This window comes from Podarcis vaucheri (genome assembly GCF_965113315.1).
Source record: "Podarcis vaucheri genome assembly, chromosome: 1".
NCBI lineage: Eukaryota > Metazoa > Chordata > Lepidosauria > Squamata > Lacertidae > Podarcis > Podarcis vaucheri.
In genome coordinates this window covers 71243752-71267806 of record NC_138759.1, presented here as the reverse complement: position 1 = coordinate 71267806, position 24055 = coordinate 71243752, and the positions used below count along the sequence as shown (strand labels likewise).

At 40.9% G+C, this 24055-nt stretch overlaps 1 protein-coding gene and 1 long non-coding RNA gene across 6 annotated transcripts in view; both read left to right on the top strand.

The window, feature by feature from the left end:
- Positions 1-10434, top strand: part of SWAP70 (switching B cell complex subunit SWAP70) — a 32772-nt gene extending 22338 nt beyond the window's left edge. Inside the window, exons 8-13 of one of the 2 annotated variants that reach the window (XM_082193827.1) lie at positions 1763-1870; positions 3761-3927; positions 4494-4692; positions 4811-4907; positions 7375-7490; positions 9793-10434. In XM_082193827.1, coding sequence (XP_082049953.1) covers positions 1763-1870; positions 3761-3927; positions 4494-4692; positions 4811-4907; positions 7375-7487 — 684 coding nt within the window. In that variant the 3' untranslated portion in view covers positions 7488-7490; positions 9793-10434. Of the gene's footprint in view, positions 1-1762; positions 1871-3760; positions 3928-4493; positions 4693-4810; positions 4908-7374 lie in introns of both variants that reach the window. The other variant, XM_082193826.1, reaches the window with a different exon arrangement.
- A 12628-nt stretch (positions 10435-23062) lies between these two features.
- Positions 23063-24055, top strand: part of LOC309516744 — a 116288-nt gene continuing 115295 nt past the window's right edge. For 2 of the 4 annotated variants that reach the window (XR_014213027.1, XR_014213028.1), the window contains exon 1: positions 23063-24010. This is a non-coding gene — a long non-coding RNA (uncharacterized lncRNA). The remainder of the gene's footprint in view (positions 24011-24055) is intronic. The other 2 variants (XR_014213029.1, XR_014213030.1) reach the window with 2 other exon arrangements.

The window sequence follows — 24055 nt, the reverse complement described above, 5'->3', positions numbered from 1 at the left end:
ACACCATTTGAATGGGAATGCCCATCAACTTTGTGGGGGCCTGGCTCCTCAAATATTTTAGGAGTTGGCTCCTATGACTAGTAGTTAGTATACAAGCAGTAGTGAAAGTGGAAGTGTGCAGCAATGAACAGATGCAAAGGACTAGGAGAAACGTTGTCTGGCATTTTGTCTCTTTGGCAGGTTGCTGAGGGTACAGACTTTTTGGAAATTTGCATGCTGGGTTTTAAACACCTGTGATACATGTGAAGTCTCAGGAATTCATAAATGGGAAAGTTTAAATTAGTAGCATATTAAGCACCTAATTCAGACCCACAGCTGAATTGTTGACAGAGGGCATATTTGAATCGTACCAGTGAAGGATTGAAGATCTGAACTTGTCTTACTTCACCCAGTGCAGCCACCACTTCAAAGATGCTGGTCACAGGCTATGCAGCTTATCCAAACCCCACAGCTACATCTCTCCCCACCCCACACCCTACCTCAATCACATAGACTGAGAGTTATGGGATCAGGAGGAGTGCCGTAGTGAACAGGGAACTGTGGTTTGATATTACAGTGGAACCTTGGTTCTTAAACTTAATCCGTTCTGGGAGTCCCTGCGACTCCTGAAACTGTTTGAAAACCAAGGCACAGCTTCTGATTGGCTGCAGGAGCTTCCTGCACTCAAGCGGAAGCCGTGTCAGCCGCGTCGGATATTCGGCTTTCGAAAGATGTTCCCAAACCGGAAAACTTACTTCCAGGTTTGCTGCGTTCAGGAGTCAATTTGCACGGGAGCCAAGCCATTTGGGAACCAAGGTACCACTGTAGTACATTATTTTCAGGTGGCACTAAAAGGACAAAGCAGTTACCATTCATAAATCTTGGGTCCAGCTCCCCAGTCCTCTTCCTTTGTTGTGTAAAGTAAAGTAGCAGTGCATACTTTCTCACCTTGGCACAGCAAAGTTTGGCTAAAAAGGGGGCTGGGAGTATGTGTAGGAGAGACATGCAGGGATCCAAAGCACACGGGCTCTTCAGTCCTCTAAAGAATAGCTCCAGAAAGGTTGTTGCTAATGTTGGAAGGAAGGAAGGGAGGGGAAAAATCAGACACTCCCCCATCTATGCACGGAAGCGTTTTAGTATAGGCTTCTCTGGGCTCCAGCCTTTGCCAGAAAAACAGAGAACCAAAGTAATACCGGCCCATGCCTTCCACATGAGTGTGTGCATGAATTTTTGGTAATGCCTATTCTCTCCCATGTTTTTGTGGGGCTCAGAGTATGCTTATCTGCTTAACTGCAGAGTGGCTTATCTGCTTTTGATAGGACCATCATTTTGGCATGTGGCACTATTTACTTGCTTAGGTGTGGTAAACTAATCTTATATCCTGTTTGACAGGTAGTGATGGTGTAACTTTCTCCTGTGTGCTGTTGTTTGTCTGTGTGCTGTTCTCTGGTTGATGTGAGTTACTTGGTTAGGAATGTTTTAAATGTAGCCTCAGTAAAGTCTGCTAAACTATCTCACCATTTCAGACCTTTCAATCCTTACAGCTTCATGATTCCAGGGCCTGAGACTTATCTCAGCTTAATTGAAGATAGTTGTTTTGATTTTTAATCTATATCCCACCCTTCAAAAATATGTTGTTTCCAGATTGATTTACAAACCGTTAAAATGAAAATACAATTTTAAAAACCAAATGCCACAGCAATAAAGTAAGAAATAGTTGATCTGTATCTGTGCATATAGACAAATTAGTGGGAGCTATCTAGTTCTTTCTTCTCTGGCACAGCAACTCGAGGAAGCTGCAGCTCGAGCTTCAGAAGAGGAGACCAAACGTCTGCAGACTCAAATGGAATTGCAAGATCGATTCAGTCTTGAGCTGGAGAGAGAGAAAATGGTAAGTTCAAGGAGAGTAAGGCTACATTCAGACAGCGCTGCATTCTATCTTCCCAACATTTTCTTTACTTTGAATTTCTATGTTTTATGGGATCTTCCACACAATGTAAAAGCGACTTCTGGAAATCTGGTGACAGTTTAGTGCTCAATTCCATGTTAATTTTTTTAGTAAAATATTTTTTTTGTTTGCAACTCCATTAACTTGGAAAACCATGGGAGTTTTACGCTGTGATATTCCCATGGCTTTCATGATCATGCCGCCACTGCACACGTAATGAGATTTGGGCCATGCAGTTCAAAAGTTTAGCACAACATGGTGATATTTTGATTTAAAAGCCACAGTTCCATAATGCAACTGGTCCTGCAGTGGTAAAAGCAACATTAGAAATTGGGACAGAAGCACTAGCATCATAACTTGTGAAACTAACATAATCAAACCGCATCTGACTGCATCCCAGGTGACGAAGTCAGTAAAATAAAACAATAAAAAGAGCAAAGCAACCAGTAAGTGAGGCAACCAAATAAAAATTCATATGTTGTTGATTCAGGATTCTGCTGAGTGATGTATTTCTGAACTTGACCAGCTAACTGGCACAGAGGAATTAGGACATATCAAGGAGTGGTATCATTGTGTGTCTTTTCCTCAAGATCTGTCTGTTTAGATTGTAAACTTGTGGGCAGTTGAGTCAGTGTCAATGTTGTGTCATACTGTACAGTGCCTTGTTTTTTTGGGCACAATAAATAAACATTAGCTTGTGCAGAATGGAAGGAACAGTAAGGGGGAAATGACAAAATAAGAGTTGGGTCAGAGAGACTGCTTTGAAAGCAAAGAAGCTTGAAATGGGCAGGCAAACTGTGCAATGGTAAGGCAGTGTTTCTCAAACTTGGGTCTCCAGCTTTTGTTGGATGACAATTCCCATCATCCCTAGCTAGCAGGACCAGGGGTGGGAGTTGTAGTCCAACAACAGCTGGAGACCCAAGTTTGAGAAACACTGCCGTAAGGAGACAGATGACGTCATAGTGATAGGAGAAAGGTGTATGGCATCTTTGAATCTGCTGAAGGATAATGTAGCAGGAACTAAGGCAGTAGCAGCTGGTGAGGTGTGGTGGCACCCACCTGTCCTTCACCCACCTGCTGAGCCGCTGCAGCATACTGGGTGGCATGAGAAGGCAAACACACTGTTGAAGCCAATCTGGTACTCCTACTGGTCTACCACAAAGACCTCACTGCTCCCTTGCCCCTCTCCATCCCGGTATGTAGCAGTTACATGGACATACAAGGGACCAAGTCAGTACCTTTTCAGTATAATGATGAAGGGGTTAACTAGGTCTTATCAGTTAATCATCTGAGTTTTAAAGTTTACATAACATTTAATATTTCAGAAGCCTGCAGTTTCATTTAAAATGTAAGAAACAAAAGTATGGTGATCATTGCTGGAAGTAAAGGCAATTTTTAATATTTTGTATTCCATCCCTCTAGTATAGTAATGAACTTAGAACCAAAATAGCTCGAAGAAGGGGCAAGTTCTAGCTGTTTAATTTGTGAGTCTAAAAATGATCTATCTTAATAAATAGATTAAAGCTTGACTATCCAAATTAATAATAGATACATAGAAACAAGGCGGGGATTGCAGCAATGTTTGGAAAAGAAAGGGCCAAGAGGTTTATTTGCTGATGAAAAGGAAAAATCACAGCTGCAAACTTATGAGGGTTTGGGGGATGGGAAACCTGGTCGGCAGATGGAAGGATTCCTCCCTTCCTCCCTTCTTCCCTTCCTTCCTCCCTTCCTTCCTTCTTTCCTTCCTTCCTCTCTCTCTCTCTTACATAAAAGGATGAATTCTGTTATTGGTTGTGAAGTATGATGAAGCATCCTTCTCTTCCATATCACCAGGTGAGACAGAAAATGGAAGAACAGGTAGCCCAGAAGTCATCTGAGCTAGAACAGTACTTGCAGAGAGTCCAGGAACTCGAGGAAATGTATAAGCAGCTACAGGAGGCCTTGGAGGATGAAAAACAGGCACGCCAGGATGAGGAGACTGTCAGGAGACTTCAGGCCAGGTCAGTATATATTTTTATAGCAATAGGAATAAAATCTTAGGCTACTCCGTACTTCATACTGAGTGAGAGGGTTGCCATTCATGTATCTAATCGAGGGGAATGCTTGAAGAGAGAGAGATTTGGGAAGTGACAAAGCAATCTGAATATCTCTGCAGTCAGGCAGAATTCTCTTGTCCTTGAATCATTGTATTTTCTGCCTCTGGCATTCAATAGTATGGGTGACAGCGAACTGAGTCTCTCAGCCCAGAGCTGTCTGTCAGTCAAGAGACAGATTTAGTGAAATCTGATGGGTGAAGTCTGTAAACAGAGCTATAGGCTGAAGTGGGTGATGAAAACATCCCATGGGCATCGGCTAATCTTATATGGGAGATTATTTATACTCCAAGCATGGTTGCCAAGCGGGATGGGAACATGAAAGCAAAAAACCCCTCCCACTGACCTGTTCTACACAACTCTTTATTAGTTCTGGAGAATAACTGTGTCTAGTTTTGATAGTTAATCAAATTGATAGATAGTGATGTTCCTAATGTATACACTCTTTCCCAACCACTATAAACTCTTTCTAGGCTACTGGAGGAAGAATCTACAAAGAGACAAGAACTGGAGAAATGGCATTTAGAGCAGCAGCAGACCATTGAGGTGACTGAAGCAGAGAAGCAGGAGTTGGAAAACCAGAGAATGATGAAGGAACATGCTCTTCAAGTTGCACTGCAACAGTTAGAACAACTGGAACTGGATAGGAAGGAAGCACTGGAACAATACGAGGTGAGCTAGTGCAATATTTTAGGTAGTAAAATTTTTGGGCAGTGGCAATAGCAGAAATCTCCTATCATTTGAGTGTCCACGTATTGTTAATGCTTAAACCAATTTAATATTGCTTTAGGAGGTCAAAAAGAAGTTGGAAGTTGCAGCAAACAAGACCAAGAGTTGGAAAGATAAAGTTGCTCACCACGAGGGACTAATTCGATTAATTGAACCAGGTAGGAAAGTACAGTTTTCATTCATGAATCCACACATGAGTGGTGCTATTTTTATCTCCAGTAACCTATTGTGGTTTCCAAGAAGTCTGAACTGCTACTGAGTCAGCCTGGGCTGCACTTCCTGTTAGTGAACTGGGAAATGCTGCAGACTGGAAAACATGATTTTTATTTTTATTTTTAAATCTGAATAAAGGGGACTGTGCTGCAAACAAACAATGCGAGCTGAGATTGTAGGTGCCTGCAAGACTCCTCACAAGCACTCTTTGGTAGGGGTTTTCCCCCTATTAAAATGATATATTGCATTTATTTTATACAGTAGGATTGTAACCTGCACGCATTTAACCTGGGTTATCACAGCTTTATGTGTTTGGTGGCCAGCAACCTGATATCACAGAACTTAAATGCATGCAAGACAGGGAGCTAAAAGCTGTCAGAAATGCTTCCTGGGCTCTGGGAGCCTCTTGCGTGGGCTCATTGGGCTGTCCAAGATCTCATCAGAGCTTCCCAGAGCCCAGTAAGCAAGGCAGGGTGCTTAAAAGCTGTTTGTGCACTGTGTTTCCCCACTGTGGAAAGCCCCTTTAAGCTCTCAGACTCTTAACAGGCTCAGGGAAGGTCTCGTGCAGACTCTGGGAGGCTCCCACGAGATCTCTCAGGAGTCTCCCAGAGCCCAGTAAGAATGGTGGAGAACCTAAAAGCTCTTTGTCTTGCATTGCAGGCCAGGCCCACTCGGTGTGCTGGCTTCAGAAAAGTAGAGATGTTTGTGTTTGTGTGTGGTTCTGGAGTTGTTCTGACTGTATGCAATTTTGGCTTCACACACAATCCCCCGGAACATAATTTCTGCATAAGAAGTGATCCTACTGTAATTATATTTTATAACCCACCTGGGATAGCTTGTCAAGGAAGTGAAATGAAATTAATAAAGAAAATGGCAAGTCCTAGGCGGTAGCACAATCCCCTGGTTTTGTTTTGATTATTTCTGTAACATGTTTCACATTCCAGCTGTGTGGAGATCATACTCTAGTTTTGTTCTTATCAGCTACGAGGTGCATTCTAGTTCAATTTAAGCTTCAGCAGGGTACTTCTTAGTGTTTTTCCTGAAGTGAGGAAGTTGCTGTTTCAATTTCCTATTTAATCATCCTTGTTGAGTAAAAACATAATGAAGGAAATACGTGATATATCAGCAAGCACTAACCGTTCCTATGAGCTTAATTTATTGGTTCAGCAAGAGTCAGGTTACTGAGTTAAATTCTAATAAGAAATATACTGCTGCTTCAGTTGGCATTAGGGTAAGAGCTTCTCTGTTACTCACCGTGATCCCAAGACTATTTGAAAAGCTGGTGGATCTTGGAGAATTGGCTCTGACACATCATTACTAAACAAATTTATTTGACAGAATTTCCGCAAAATAGAATTAAACTGATTTCCAAGAAAATGTGTGCGAGATAAAATCCTATCTACGCTTCCATAGTAATTTATTTATAAAATCCATATCTTGCTTGTTCTGCAAAGCAAAAGTTCAATACATTTTACAACACAGACCCATTAATTCTTAAATATTTTCCCCATGATAAGCCCAGAACAGTACTTGACTGATATTGGGCAATTGTTCCCTGTTTTTCTGGGGTTATTTGATGTCCATGGCTAATATTAACCATTTGTAAATACATACATACATACTATGAGTGGACGTCTCATAAATGAAGCCCAGGTTGGAGAGAAGGCTGATAATTCCTGACTCCAGGTGGCCCATTGGCACAAACTACAGTTTGTGTACTGAGAAACTGGGCTCCAGGTAGCACAGCATGAAAAAAGGAAGTTGTGATCAGCAGTGAGCTACATTACCTAACTTTTTGCCTAGCTACATAGGAGCTGTGTAGTTCGTATATTAGGGCTCTTCGTTGTAGAATGACTACGTCATTATTTTAACATTCTTAACACAACAACTATTCTCTAATCATTTTAGTATGGTGGCTAGAATATTGTCTATCAGTCTTGGAAGCCTGGGTTCAGATCCCCACCTCATAGGCTTTAGAGCATCAGCCACAATCTTCAGTTCTCAGTTCACCATTTGGAAAATAGGACTGACTAGGGAATTAGGTGCATGACATTTTGGGGATGAGAAGGGTAATGTTTGCAAAAAAGGTCAAACACTGAAAAGCTGTATTCTGGTTTAATAATAGGCATAGTTGTTCAGAATTATAATGATCAGGTCCAATTTTGAACTTGCTATATAATTTTGAAAAACCTATCACCCTGAAATGAAAATGAAATGAACATTGTTTGCTAGATCAGAAACCAAAGAGCATACATTGGATGCACATCCAAGTGCAGAGATCTCTGTCCATGTGCATTACTTTCGATGGCATCTATATTATGGCACAACTTATTGCAAGTAACTAAGCAAGGCCAGATCTGGAATGCGTCATACCTATTCAAAGTACTACAAGTAACATTTTGTGTCTTATAGGTTCCAAGAATCCTCACTTGATCACAAACTGGGGACCAGCAGCCTTCACTGAAGCTGAACTTGAGCAGAGAGAGAAGAGTTGGAAGGGGAAAAGGGGCACTTCTGAGCAATGAATGGTGCGTGTGTGTGGGTGTGTGTGTAAGAAATCTAAAAGGAATAATTTTATACCAGCTTTGTTTCAAGGTTTCCATGAACAAGTTGCACAGGACTGCAAACTATTAAATGACTGGTGCACATTAATGTCTAATGCATTTTCATGCTTGTACACACAGGGAACATTATTATAGCAGAATTGGCCGGAGGTCAAAAGTGTTGGTTTTCTCCACACAAATTGTGTTTGAAATGAATTCAAACCAGTGGATCAGTGGTTCTCATACTTTTTCCTCTATGGACTGCTTTAAAATTGCTGAGGATCTTTGTGGCTCACTAAATTTTATTTTATTTTACTTTTTGCACTTAGTGGCAATTATAATGAACTGCATTAGATACTGAATGACTTTTAAATTACATTTAAATTGCTTCTTTTAATTCTTATACATTGTATTCCCTAGAATTCAAACTGTAATGCAATAGAATATAAGAATTAAAGGAAACAATTAAAAACATTTAAAAATCAGTATGAATATTGAAAGCAACTGACATGCCAGTGCCTGTTCAACCACATATCCACAGACCACCTGAATGAAGCTTATGGAACACCAGCGATCCATGGACCACAGTTTGGCAACCCCAGATATAGATCAGGAAAGTGGGGGGGGGGGGTTCTAATTCCCACTTGATTTTTAGAATTTGGCACTGGCTTAGGGGAAGGAGAAGTGAAACAAGGACCAATTGAAATACCTTTTCGGTTAACAAACTCTGAACTGGTTTGAGGCTGTAACATATTATGTAAACTTTTCATCTCTGCTTGCTACAGTCCAGAATCTCCTGGAGAAGCACAGTAGCTTTAGCTGCTAAAACTGTGTTGAAATTCCCCAGAATTCCTTTCTCTGTAGATATTGGCTGCTATCTCAGGAAAACAATTTTGAGGGAGTAGCATCTTAACAAGCCTGAAGTGTGTAAGGAGAAAGTGGGGGAGTAGCAGTACTTTAAGCAGTTCCTGGGTTTTGTTTGGTTTTTTATCTTTTAGCAGTAGCTATCTGCAAATTTTAGACAACTGTTTGCAGTTTTTAGGAATATATGTTTTGTCTTTCTTGGGAGAAACCTTTTGTCAGAATTCTGGCAATCCTTTTCTATTTCTAGGAAGTCTGCTTAGGAATTCTTAGCCCAATACTGGTAAAGTGTACTCCTGAACATTTCACTTAACATACATTTAAATAATTTTTGTATTATAAATTCTTATATGCAGTATTCCTGCTACCTGTCTAGGTTTGGCAAACTGAAAAATTACAATGCCAGAAATATTGATGTGCTGGGGAGATTTTCCCCTCCCCTTGGTTGTGTGCTAAACTTTTCAGATCAAGCATTGTGCTTCAAACACATATCACTTAAGAAAAATCAGTATTGAAAAAATCTCTCTCTCTCTCTCTCTCTCTCTCTCTCTCTCTCTCTCTCTCACACACACACACACACACACACTCTATACATATTCACTGTAGACTTGCATTGCTCAAACTTTTGATACCTGAGAAGCAGTCTTTCTTTCTGGGTTAAAATTGAAGGCATGCTTTGTTCTTCACTCAGATATATATCTCCATTCAGCTTTCAAAATAATGGACAGTAATAATCTGTGCAAATGCAGGATAATAGTGTCAGTCCTAACTGCCAAGTGATCCGCCCTCCCTTTTACCCAGTGAGTAAGGTGTAGGGCTGGCACTGTGCTTTCTTGGGTAGTGCTAATGTTTCTAGGATTCCTCCTCCTCCTGTCCTGTAGTCTTTAAGGAATCCTGGAGTGTTGCTTGGGATGCTGCTGCAGCTCATATATTGGTGAGAAAAGGGAATCAATGTTGCATTGGGTGGCAGATGTTTTTTGCCATAGTGGCTTAGTTTTTTAGGACACGTTTTGTCAGTCCTTCTCATGATGTATAGCTTGGGAATTACTGCTGGCATTAGGCCTTTCTTTGACTGAAACAATTTGTGTAACTTACTATGAAAGTCTATGGGTGCAAGCCTGTGCATACTTACCTGGGAGTAAGTCCCACTGAACCTACTGGGTCTTATTTCCTGAATAAACATGCAAAGGATTGCATTGTTTGCTAACCAGCTACTTCCTGAATCACAGACACCTGCTCATGTAAATTGTTGACTAACTGTCCTTGCTTACCAAACTTGTACAGTTTTTCTGTACAGCCTGAATATTGGTGCAGCTAATACTTGGTAAATTATTTTGACACAAATGTAAAATTTAATATTTTATACTTAAGTGTTTGAATATATAATAGTATGTATTATTCAGTTATTTGTGCCTTCATACCACAGGAACAAAAAGTGATAACCTTGAAGTAGGGTCGGTTCTCTGGAGCTCATGCCTGGCAGCGGGGGGCACAGAGACAGAACTATGCAGCTCTTTCCATTCATTTGACTGGGATATACATGAGTGTTTCATGCAAGTTGTCTTGAAGTTCATGGATTCTATCCAGTAATAATGCCGGCTGAAGTGTGATCCCCACACCCAGTGATTTTGGACTTTTACCAAGTAAGACAGAAGAGCATCAGCTATATTGGGCTATTTGTGTAATTAGCTCCACGGTTATTTTTGTTTTGTTTTCTTAACTGTTTTTTTTTAATTAAAAAAATCAACAAATGGTTATGTGCATGAATATTAATGAAATACAGTTTCTCAGACTTTTAGTTGCTGTACAATAAGCATTCTTTTTATGCTGATGATGCATTCACATTGAATTACCAAGACTAGTGCTAAAATCTGAGAAACAAGTTGGGATTGTTTTTATGATGTCCAATTTAATGTGCAGTGTTAAGTTGTATTAGGTAATCTAACCGTTAATATTTTTCCTTACTGCAGTAGTATATTGTAGCAGTTTAAGGAAGCACCAGTAATTCTTGTTTTCACATGTTCTGTTCATTTTTACTAGAGCGTCTATTAAAACGAATTAAGTGTAATTTCATTGTTTCTATTCATCTCTTATTAGGTCAGGGGTGGGATGGGATAAATAGCGTTAAATATCAAACTGAATGAAGAACATATTGCATCTTACAGGCACACTTCACCTGTATGTCTTAGGTAATACTCCTGTAATACATGTCTGAATTGTGTTGATACATGAAGCCACTTCACACAATGACATAAACCCACGTAATAAATATTTTGATGATCACAGCCTTTAATTCAGCAACACTGGAGCATGTTATGGAGTTTTATTGGGTGCACTTTTGTTAAGATTCTCAGGTGAACAAGATGTGGGCAGTTTCACCCACAGTTGATAGGGGAGGACCTACACTGACCCCATGACCCCTTCTATTTTTTATGTATCTTAATTCCTTCAAGAGATGGAATATTTATCCTTTCTCCTGTGCTTAGCCATCAGTTAATGGGAGAGCATATCCATTGCAACATACAGGTAGAAGCTTCTGGGCAAAGTGTCTGACAGGAGATAGACCAGGCATAGGCAAACTCTGGCCCTCCAGATGTTTGGGACTACAATTCCCATCATCCCTGACTATTGGTCCTGTTAGCTAGGGGCAATGGGAGTTGTAGTCCCAAACATCTGGAGGGCCAGAGTTTGCCTATGCCTGAGGTAGACCTCTGCCTGAGACTTTGAACAATGGCTGTCAGATGGATTAGCCACTGTGAAATTATAGTCTGTGTCCTATATAAGGCAGTGTGTGTTTTGGGGTCCTCACCCACGACTTGCGGGCCACTTGCAGAACTTTCTACTTCACTGGGATACTTCCCTGCTTCTCTCCGGCTCTGTCTTCCCATTTTATCTTCTGTTCCGAGGCTCTTGTTGACCTCAGCTGAATCACCTTCATTGTGTCTTACTCAGACAAAAGTCATAGCCATTTGGTGGTGCTGAATAAGCATTTTCAGTCCTCATAGAGACCACACCATTTAGTCTCTGGTTCCTTCCATCTCCTGTATGCCTATTCTGTAGATCAGCAAAATAACGGTGCAGGCAAAGTGCTGCAGTTTGCATATGTAGCTTCATTTATGTTGGAATGCAGTCTTCACAACTATTAGAGGTTCAATGGTAGGCAGCCTCACTTAGTGTCATACTAGCCCAAAGCTGCCCAGTGAATTTCATGATGGAGGAGATTTAGGCCCTGTCCTTCCCAGAATTGTAGGGGGGAAATTGATGTATCTGTTGTCTTAAACTGTCCCCTAGTGGTGATATGCTAAAGAAGGAATGCATTGCACAAGAATGAATTCATTCAACTGGCATGTAAACAGAAGTTAGTTTTATTGACTTATGCCTGAAGCCAAATTCAACCCAGTTAGAATCTGTAAGTGAAGACCTGCCTACCCAAAATAGCTGACTGGCAAAACCAGACATTCACTATGCCACCCCACCCATTATAATAAAGATTGCCTTGTAATCCAAGGCACAGAAGACTTGAGTTGAAGGCTAATAACAGCTGATAAGCTTAGAAGTTTTCATGATTGGAATTGCACACTAGTTTTAGTTGAGTAAGAGCTTTACTTGATAGGATAGTTTGATTCTAAGGGACACACTCATGATCTTTCAACCTGCACAAAAGCCTTTCAGCATAAGGCTATATTCTGTCTCTGCGACAGAGATGAGGAGCCAATGATCCTCAAGATGTTAGAACTCCCATCATACCTAATCCTTGGCTAAACTGGCTGGGAGTCCCAACAGCACCTGGAGGGCCAAAGACATCCTATTCCTGCCCTATATGATGGTTTTGGTAACATGATCTATCTATCTATCTATCTAGACATAGATGTGTGTGTGTGTGTGTGTGTGTGTGTGTGTGTGTGAGAGAGAGAGAGAGAGAGAGAGAGACCATAGGGGCAAGCATTCTAAATGATGAGAAGTAAGGCTGCAGCCTTATGCAGAGCTAAGCATACCCAAGTCTAGTGATTTCAATCTGCCATTTCCTGGTAGTGCTGAGAAAGATCCTGCTTGAAACCTTGGATTGCTGCTGCCACTCATTGAAGACAAGGCTGAGTTAAATGAGTCCATGATCTGGTTTGGTATAAGGTCTGCAAGCAAAAAACATTAGAAATGTATTTTGTTTTGAAATATGAAATATGAAGCCAGCACCTGAATTGGTGCACTTTTGGGTCCTGTTTTTATTCCATGAGCAATGCCTCAGCTTTGCCTACACATAGAACTAACAGCACGTCATCCTGGCATTTTAATACAGTATACTGTTATGATGAGACAATGTGTACCTATTACCAGAAATGTCCTGGAGGCAATGTTGGCCTAGTATGCTGAAGCCATAAACCATAGTATACAGCTGCCCTGATGGAATTTCAGATATGATAAGAGAGACCTGTTCAGATAAACTTCCTTTATCAACATAAATCCAGTGAGAGCTTACGCATTTGTCACTGAGATGGCACCTTTATGTTTTTCTCTTTCATTTCAAATCTGGTGTAGCCTGCCTTCCTCCTACAGTTCCTCATCAGTAACTAAACACATACATTATTTCCCTCCAAAAGATTACATTATTGCATCCAGCAGCCTTGCAGTGGCATTCTTTGCATTCTCTAATTGCGCTCAAAACAATAGTTGCTTGCCAATTGTTGTTCTGGCAATGGAGTTAATTATAGAGGAACACCTACCAGCTGCCTGTACTGGTTCACTTTGCCTGGCTGCAGGCTAGAAAATCTGACTGGGTGAAAGGGCAGCAGTGATTATGTTTCTTAGAAAAGTTGTGCTGTTTAAAATAAAGCGTGTTTTGAAGCACGTTCTCACTTTTGCCTTAGAATGTTCTAATAGGATCTTTGAAAAATGTTGACACACAATGATACCAGTACACATGGGCTTTATCCTTCCACTTGCACTAGCTGTGGTATGTGATATGAAAGCTAAACACCAGTCCCATCCACTGTCCACAAATAACGGGGAGAGGAGGGAATTAAGGGTGGTAGAGGTGTACAGAAACCATCTCTCCTTTCTTACATTGATGCACAGGAGGATGGAGGATTTGCTCCTATCTGTACTGAGATTGAGATGGGCATGTGTGTGTGTGTGTAAGAGTAGGGACCGGAATGCACATTGTAGCTTGGGCAAAAAGCCCTATGCATTAAGAGGGGAGATGTTGAAACGAATAAGCAATATGGGGGTGAGGTTAGGGGCAGGGGGCACCACATTTTGGCATTGCACAGGGCACCACTCAAATTTGAGACCCCCAAGGTCTGCTATTTCCAGAACTTTAGGTATGTATGTTTAAAGTCGATTAAGGGGCTTGGTTATCTTACATAGGCAACTTCTAAGAAGAATAAGACTCTTTGTAGTTTGGGAAGTGTCAGTGAAAAACATTTAAAAGTGTGGGATGAATGATTAACGGGCAGACGTATAACCACCCCACAAGCAAATCAGGATAAATGCTCATTGCTGCATCATCTTCCAGTAAAAAAAGCAAAACAAATGCCTAGTAAAGACTGCACATAGGCTAATCTCTGTGTAAACTTTGTGTATGAAAAGCAGGATGGATAAACAGGTCACCTGGAGGAGACATCTGATTACCAGCCCAGTGGAATGAGCTGCTCAACCCATTCTGAGTAATGAGCTTCACTCTGAGAGCTGGCATAGAGCAGTTTGCATCTCCTGGTTGTGGCAAGGGGCCAGACGCTGTCCAGAATCATTATTCATGAATTACCTTGTGCTCAAATTGCCAAAGGTTTCATTAGGTTCCATGCAAATTAAGCACAGCCTTTGGCTGTCTGAAATTCCATCAAGATGCATGGAAAAGCAAAGGAGGCCTTAAAGCTGCTCATTATGCCCTTCTTAATAATTTACAGATATGCAAGAATAGATTATATGGCTGCAAATCTGAACAACACCTGTCATCATCCCTGCCCTCTGGTCATGCTGGCTCAGGCTTATAGATGTCCAACAACTTCACAGGGTGGCGGGAGGTTGATTGGGTTTTCGTATGTTATTTGTGGTTTAAGATTGTGATCTGGACTGCTGTATACACTAAATGCAAGTTGCAAGTCATGTGGATATGCTTGGCTTTCATCCAATTTATTTTCAGATTTTTAAGAAGACACAGCAGTTCATGAACACTAGATGGCAGACGCAGCCTATGAAACAAGTTCAGCATGAGTAAGTTTTGAAGGGAAGGAGGGGTAGGCAGTCAACTTGATAGATCTGTTCCCTTTACAGAGCAGCAGGGATCGTTTTTCAAGTGTTTTTCTTTTAATGTTGAACACTAAATTGTCCTTAGCCACAGAAATTATTCCAGAATAAGCAATGGATGAGTTGACCAAGCAGCAGTTGGTGTTACAAAAAAAAAAAAAAAAAGGAAATGCCATAGGTTATACATAGGAAGGATAATGTTGAATCTTATGTTCAGTAGTTGGAGGTATAATGTATTTAAGGGCCACACCGTCATCTATTTATTTATTTCACTGTGACATGTGAAAGCCTTGAATTTTTTCAAGAAGACTTAACGACTTGACTAGGGAAGGAAGTGACTGAATGTGCAGAACACCTGCGTTTACTGGTGGTCCTCTTACTGGCATAATTCTGCATAATGTAGTTTAACATACAGTGTATATATATATATATATAGTAAAAAAAAATCACTTTAAAAACCAAGTAAATGCACACATAAAAAGACATAAAGCACAGGTTAAAAGTAGTCCTTCAACAAGTGATTAAAGTAGGAAAATATCCAATATTTACAATGTACAGGATAGTCACCAATGTTCTCTTCACTCAAGAGGCTACTGATCCTTCTGTATTCTGTATGAGAAGCATTCACAAGCAGTGTATTTTGTTTTCACATAGAACAAGCAGTGAGAATGTAGATCTAGTTTAAACACCGAGAGAAGGCTCTGTTGCATATGCAAATTTTGTTCTGCATGCCATATAAAGTCCAGAGGTGTCTGAGAGTGAATTTTAGTTTCCAAATATGGTAAGTTTTCAAATAAGGATGTTGTCATCGGTGTTTACTTCATTCAGTACTAGCAATGTCACGTTTCACCGATCTCTGCCTTAGCAAAAGGGTTGCCGAGAGTTTAGCCAACTGTTCTAACACTTTATAAGCTCCACTATTTAAAAACACTTCCTCATATTACAGCTGTAAAGTACAATACAAAAGGGAAAGAGCAATTTGCTCTTAATATAGTTTTTGAGCTCCTCTGTTGGCAGAAATGGCTTGCTGGCAGCTTCCACATGATGGAAAAGCCTCTGCCTGCATACTGAGGCAAAACATGGATATAGGCCTCCATTTCTTAGTATTAGTCTTTGGAAGCAACTGTATACTGGCTGGGAAATCCTCACTGGTCAGAGCACTCACGGGACTTGAGCGCTATTTGTAAATTAAATTCCATTCCATACTGCCGTGGACTCGTTAATAATAGTCCTTCTAAAAGATCCTTACATCACTAGGACATCAAGTTACTCTCCAACACTGCCAACTTGTTCTGTCCTTATAAATGATACATTTTTAGAGTATTTCAGTTATAGACTATCTTATTCCCAAGGCTTCTCAAACTCTTGTCTGAAGGACATGTTCTTGCTCCTTTTGCACAATTAGCCTGATAAGTGATAAGCACTTCCAGATAAGGCTGAGGCACTGTTAATGGATGGATGGGAGATTGCCTCTTCTTGATGGGGTTACACTCCCTCTGAAGGAGCAGGTATTTAGCTTGAGGGTACTTCTGGATCCTTTGCTGTCGCTTGAGGCTCAGGCCTCAGCAGCACAGAGTGTCTTCCATCAGCTTTTGCTGGTGGCCCCGCTACGCCCCTGTTTGGACAGGGATAGTTTAACTACTGTTGTCTATGCTCTGGTAACCTCTAGGTTTGATTACTGTAATCATTGCAGTTGTAGATGGAGCTGCCTCTGAAGATGGTTCAGAAATTTCAGCTGATGCAGAATTCAGTGGCCAGGTTTCTCATCGAAGCAAGACATATAACGCCAAATGTGGCCTGATTGCTCTAGTGCTGATCAGTTTCTGGGCCCAATTCAAAGGGTTGGTTTTGATCTATAAAGGCTTAAAGCTTAGGACCACAATACCTCAAGTACTGCCTCTCCCCATAGGAAGCAACCCAGACCCTGCAATCATCATCTGAGGACCTTCTTTGTGTGCCTTCTCTGTGAGAGGTCTGGAGGGCAGCAACGTGAGAACAGACCTTTTCTGCATTGGCTCCCTGCTTGTAGAATGCTCTCCCCTTGGTTACATATCTTTAGACGCCAGGTAAAAACATTCTACTTCATCCATTCCTTTGGCTATTTAAACTATCTATGGTCTTTTAAACTGTGGGGGGCTGGTATTGGTTTGTTTTTTTAAAACCTATGTATGTTTGTGTTTTTAGATTGTAAACTGTCCTGTGATCTTCAGATGAAGGGTGATACAGAAATTAAATAAAGAAATAACATAAAAATAATTAATAAATTTGGGGAAGGAAGAAGGGGTAAATGGAAAGGCCAACACCCATACATAAGGGCTTCTGTCAAATTATCAACCTGACCAAAGCATGTTGGCTATTTGCAGTTTAGTTGCGCTGCAGAAAGCTTGCTGGGGAGACCACGCATTACAAGGAACTCAAAAATAACTTTAACAAGGTTTTAATTACAAAAACAAAAACTCCTTTTACACTAAACATATCAATAAGCATGACCCATCCACCAACCCAACCCCCAGGGTACTAAGAGAGGTAGGTGCTTCTCTTTATATACTATACCCAATTGCTGACACAGCTTAATTAACACAACTTAGCAGCACCTGCTATACTGTTTCACAGCTGTAAAACTGGGTCTCGTTATTTGCTCTGGCCCTTAAAGACTTACACATCTTGTGGAACAATAATGAACCTTCACATTTAAAGAGACCATTCAACAAAGCATACAAAGGAAGATTCTCCTAAGGTTTATCAAATATGTGTGTTTGTGTGCATACAGGTGTAGGAGTTCACCCACCATTAGATACACAGTTAACTGGGTTGAAATATGCTGAAGGCAATTGATCACAATATGTTGTGATAGTTTTGCTGAGGTGTGTGTATGCAAATTGGCATTAAGTTCTGCAGTTGTTTCAGGTTGAGGACAAAGCTTAGATCTATTTTATGCAAAGCTATCTGCTTCCCTCAGAGAAGCACAGGGCATAGGCTATCTGACCTGTAGCTGCTATTTTTATTTCATTTCCCCTGTGACTCTGCTCAAGAATGAACTCTGTTAGCACACCCACGGATGAGTCCAAACAAGCAGTTTGGGATGTAGACTATCTGCAAGACAGAGAGATGATTTAGCTATTGCTTGCCCCTTTCGGTTCTGAGTTCTTATTCCCCTTAGCAACACACTGCTGTAAGAGAAAAACTTATTCATGCTCTAGAAATGTAATATTTACTCAAAACAATTTTATTTGCCTTGGCTTCCTCCTGGTGCCATAAAGTGATAGCCAACATCAAGTATTTAAAAAGCCAGCATGTGCATATGACTCATATTTGTTATCCTTATTAATAAAAAAGCCCATGTTTTTTGCTGTTTGGTGCAATCATGCGGGACTCAGGTCTGGAGCACGTCTTAAGCATAGCCTGTCTCTGGAATCTGCAGAGATTTGCCCTGCTCCATATTTAGACCTTGTGGGTGGAAGGCTAGGTAGAAGCCAACTTTTTATGCCATTACATCACAAGAATCAAGGACTTTAGGCTGAGGGGTCCAAGACAATTAATGAAGAGCAGCTGCTCACATGTAAATCACAATAAGTATGTAAGTATTAATAAAACAGATTTTATTCACAGCAGGATAATCTCATAGTTGAAATTAAACATGCACACACACCCTTAAAGATAACTGGAAAAGGATTAGCATTCACAAAGCAAAGGTCCAGCTGAGCTCTAATTAACTGAGTTGTTAGCTAAGCTATTTACACCAACCAACAGACATTGCCCACCCAGTTATTTCACAAAATGGCAGATGCAATTACCAAAATTGAATCACTGCCCTATCTTGATATGTCAAGGAGGTGACGAAAATGTGACTTGTATGGTTGCGGGCGGGGGGTGGGGCGCGCAGGCGGGCGGGCGGGCGGAGAATGAACAGGCTTTGAGTTTTCTCCATGAGGCACTTTTGAGCTATCTAGTTTGAAATTGAAATTTATTTCTTAACATGGCATTGGGAAACCAACAGAAATCTATCTGCTAGAGCTAGCCACATATTTCTCAGGTTGTCTTAGCAGGCTGGGCAACATCTGTTCACCTTATCTAGAAGTGCATTTTTTAAAAGAGAGAGCCTGTCCAACTTCTTTCTACTTCTCTGTGCACTTAGATATATTCCACGGGTCTGCAGTATCTGAGATTCTGCTAGAAAACACAGCTAGGGGTTGTAGGATAATGGCTAAGTAGGGAATAAATGAGGGACGCGGGTGGCGCTGTGGGTAAAAGCCTCAGCGCCTAGGGCTTGCCGATCGAAAGGTCGGCGGTTTGAATCCCCGCGGCGGGGTGCGCTCCCGTCGCTCGGTCCCAGCGCCTGCCAACCTAGCAGTTCGAAAGCACCCCCGGGTGCAAGTAGATAAATAGGTACCGCTTATCAGCGGGAAGGTAAACGGCGTTCCGTGTGCTGCGCTGGCTCGCCAGATGCAGCTTGTCACGCTGGCCACGTGACCCGGAAGTGTCTGCGGACAGCGCTGGCCCCCGGCCTATAGATGTGAGATGGGCGCACAAACCCCAGAGTCTGTCAAGACTGGCCCGTTCGGGCAGGGGTACCTTTACCTTTACCTTTAGGGAATAAATGGCAGCAGCCTCCCACAACAATACATTCTCAGACAGATGGTCCAGCTCACCTTGAGCTGGCAAATATACGGTACCCTACACTTCTTTACTGAGTTAAGCAAGTTCTTACCTATTATGATGAATAATGTTCATATATGCTCACAGCAGGATGTACAGGGTGTTAGGGAAGGAGGAGTATCTCTGGTGGGAGATACGTCATGCCTCTTCTGGGATAGTTTGTCCACCTTTGGTCCCCACCCTGCACTCAGATTTAATCTGTGGCTCCTAGGGGCTGTCAGCATGTGACAGTGGCCTCACCCTGGGAACTAGCTTTGACTGGCTGGTTAAACAGGTGAGGGTAGTTGATGGGTCTCAAGCCCTCCGTGAGTTAGGGACTTCTCCTGCATGTGAAGGGTGCAGCCTGCAACTTAGATGAGTAGGACATGGTAGGGATGATTTGCAAAATATGTTTATGTGGGATTTATCAAAACCACTTTAAATCTGTGGTGTGTACACACCCTTGGATGGATCCTGACCAAATCAGCCAGGCTTCAAAGTTCTTTGGACCAAGGCAGGATGTTTTCCAAAGCTCCAAACCAAGGTACTAACTGGATCTTGTGGTTGGTGCACACCCCTACTACCTCGTATACATTTCATCTCAAGGAGGAAATGTGCCAAGTTCCTTGTTGCTGAGACATTGGGAATATGGCTGTCAAAGAAGAACTATGTAGTCATTGGCCAGTTTAAGAGAATCGGGGAATGCAAAAGATCTAGAAATATGGTCAAATTTGAGATTGTCAATGTTAGGCCGAATTGCAGTGATTAAGATGAATGTATCGCCAAGAATGTTGTTTTTATTTCAAACTTTGCAGATTATTGACAAGATGGACTGTTTCAAGAGGTGGCAGAAAGATATTGCGAAATTTGTCTGGCAGGGCAAAAAGCCCAGAATAAAATATAAAATATTAACAGATGCAAAAGAAAGAGGGGGATTTGCCCTGCCGGACTTAAAATTGTACTATGAAGCAGCAGCATTCTGCTGGCTGAAAGAGTGGATGCTCCTCGAGAATACAGATATCTTGGACTTAGAAGGTTTCAATAATGCATTTGGCTGGCATGCATATCTATGGTATGACAAAATCAAAGTGCATAGTGCCTTTAAAAATCATATTGTAAGGAAAGCGTTGTTCAATGTTTGGATGAGATATAAAGATCTGTTGGAAAACAAAACCCCTAGATGGTTGTCACCCTTAGAGGCTAAGGCCCACAAGAAAGTTAATATGGAGGACGGATGGCCAAAGTATTGTGAGATCTTAGAACAGGATGGAGAGAAACTGAAATTAAAGAGCCATGAAAAACTAAAACCAAAAGTACAAGATTGGCTCCACTATTATCAAATAATGGAGGTTTTCAAACAAGACAGGAAAATTGGCTTCCAGGTGGAAAAATCAAAACTTGAGACAGAACTGTTAGAACCCAATACTAAGAACTTGTCAAGAATGTATAACTTGTTGTTGAAATGGAATACACAAGATGAAACAGTTAAATCAGTTATGATTAAGTGGGCACAGGATATTGGTCATAATATTATGTCTGCTGACTGGGAAACGTTGTGGAACACTGGTATTAAATTTACGGCATGTAGTGCTTTAAAGGAAAATGTTATGAAAATGGTTTATAGGTGGTACATGACCCCAGTTAAGCTAGCAAAAATTTACCATTTGCCTGATAACAAATGTTGGAAATGTAAGGAAACTGAAGGTACTTTTTATCATCTTTGGTGGACATGCCCGAAGATTAAGGCTTTCTGGGAGATGATATATAATGAAATGAAAAAGGTATTTAAATATACCTTTCTTAAGAAACCAGAGGCCTTTCTCTTGGGCATTGTCGGCCAATTGGTGCCAAAAAAGGATAGAACTTTTTTCATGTATGCAACAACAGCAGCAAGAATACTGATCGCAAAGTATTGGAAGACACAAGATTTACCCACCTTGGAAGAATGGCAGATGAAAGTGATTGACTATATGACATTGGCGGAAATGACGAGCAGAATTCGTGACCAGGGAAAGGAGACTGCGGAAGAAGACTGGAAGAAATTCAAGATTTATCTTAAGAACTACTATAAACTTGATGAAGCTTAGAATGTCGAGATTTTACAGAGAAGAAAGGGTTGCAGTAATATAAGATTAGATTAAGAAAGGACCATAATGAATTAGGATGGGAAAGAACATTTATAAGTTGCTATAAAATTTGGACATGAGGATGCAGAAAGGGGAGGTATGGGGAAGTCCGAGGAAAGAAGTCTATGAAAGGATATTTTGAAATTATATTTGTTTGTTTGTTTGTTTTTTGTTTATGTTTGTTTGTTATAAAAACTTTTGTAAAACTAATAAAAATTTTATAAAAAAAAAATAAGAGAATCGGGGAATGCAGTATGTGCAAGAAGGAGATTCACAGCAATGTCTCTCCCAGGAAACCAATAGTATCTTAAAAGGGCAAACCTGCTTTTGTCAACCAAAATGTAGCAATTCCAGCTCCCCCCACCCTTTTAAAGCTGTACCCTGGTCATGTCTCTTAGCACATAGTCTTTCATCTGAAACCAAAGTGATAAGAAGATAAGAGCTGGCCAAAGGTCAAATGAGTCTAGCATTTTGTTGTGACGGATGGTCAGCCAGAGGCTTCAGGGCATGACACCCAGGAAAGCAGGAGTGATTCACATTCTCGACATGTGGAACAGCACATCATCAGAGTCTACCATGAGTATCAATTTGCACCAAACTGTGTATACAAGGAGAGCCTATCTGTAACACTGTTGGAGCACCGGTGTCATTTTCACATCAAAACTTTTCAATGATGGGAGTTTACTGAAACAGATCTCCCAACTTTTGTGGTCTTGACTATCGCTCTTCTGGCGCATGAGATTTCTTGGAACTTGAAATCAGCAGAATCCTGAACCACCTCACTTTCCTTGTAAATGAGAGTGCACTGGACAAAAAGACAAAAGTACATGATATCAGAGAGCTGACTCAGTTCCTGGAATCCTCGGGGACAGAAATGCTGATAAAGTGAGAGACAACCCTTTATGTGCTGAACCCAAACAACATTTGTCTGAAAACAAAGACTGTAGCAAGGATGCAATCTACTACAAGATTGCTGACAAGGACACCCTTAGAAGGCAAGAGATGGAATTGAACATATTTTACCAAGTTTGGCTACAACTATAGAGTAAAGGAAATTGTGAAAGAGAAAAGGAGGTTCTAATTTTGTTATTTGCCACTGGTGCCAAAAACTGGAAGGGAATTTTATTAAAAGTAGACTAGTTACATTCTTAGGCTGTGTCTGCATCTTTAAATGCAGATGCTGTGGAAGTACTACTTGATGCAGGTGCAAAACCCAGCTCCTCCCAATGGTGACATTCCTCTAAATAAAAAAGCGATCAATGTTTCATTACGCACATTGGCTAAACCTAGACACACACCAGTGCTGATTTGGACTTGTAGAAATCTACAAATGTAGATGTGAGCTTGGATTGATTTCCCCAGGCTCCAGTCATTGCTTTGATGTTGGGAAGCAGTGCTTGGACAGATCATCCAAAATTTGTGAGGTTTACAAATGGAACCCCTGCAGAAGAAAAAAAAGGTATTGTTCTGTGTGAGTAAAGACATCACGGACTGTGTGACATCCTCCAAAAATGATGGAGACTTTTAAAAAAACCTATTCAGTGCTATAAATACATCATAAATAGAGGTCATTAAATGACAGGGAACAAGAGCTTTCCAATGTAAACAAATAAATTCTGCATTGTACTGCTCTCTCTGGCCTTATAAAACCAAGTTGAGCCGAGGAGTTGCAGTACATTGCATGACAATAGAACATAATAGAAATGATGCTGAGGGGGCGGGCTTTGTCATTGCTGTTCCAAAACTTTAAATGCCACAAATGTGAAATTATAAGTCTGTCCATACTTGCCCCATGATTTACTCCCTGCTGTTATTTGATGCTGCAGAATTGCAAAAGACTGGAAAATATTATGATTTAATAGGAAAAATTTGGAGTAAATTTGGAAGAAGGAAAAGAAAAAGAAAAGAATCCTGGAATGGCGGGCACTATTACAAACTAAAAACACAGCTTGACTCTGGAACTTTCTTGTTAAGTTTATAGTTTAGTGCTAATGGGTTCGGCAAACAAACACTTGTGTTTATTGTGACAGAATGAACAGAATGTACTATGGGGACAGCATGATTCACATTTCCATAGGAGGCTTGCTGACTGAATTAAATATTGTGCCCCTCTGCTGTGGTTTGCTGAACATGCTGTGTTTGTCGACATGCTGCAGCCTTGTTCCATGAAAAGTTGATATCTGAGGTTGATAAAATATATCCTTTTATATTTTGGTCACTCTGTCTGAGGTCTTCCTAGTAAATCAGCCTTGCTGTGGGTCTGTCTATTAAGTGGCTTTATTGTCTCTGGTTGCTTGTTTGATATTTATTTATACATTATTAACATTTTTATTTGTTAATTCGACTCATAAATGTTTATTTGTCCCCCACTTCCCCCCAATGGGAACCCAAAGCAGTTACTATGATACAAAAACAAATACAAAGGCAAACAATTAAAAACGCTATCTGCTGACAATCAGCCCGTAAATTAAATCATAGAATCATAGAGCCCAGATTGATCTTAGTCTGGACCCCTGGGTTCTGAAATGAGGGGAAAGACGGATACATGGTTGCTATGGTGACTAGGCCTTTGCTAAATTGCCACAGTGAGCCATATTCTGAAGAAGGTATGGATTTGCCTCTCTGGGCCCAGAGTATACACTGGTTAGACCCCAGGACAGGTGTGGGAAACCTTTGGTCCTCCAGATG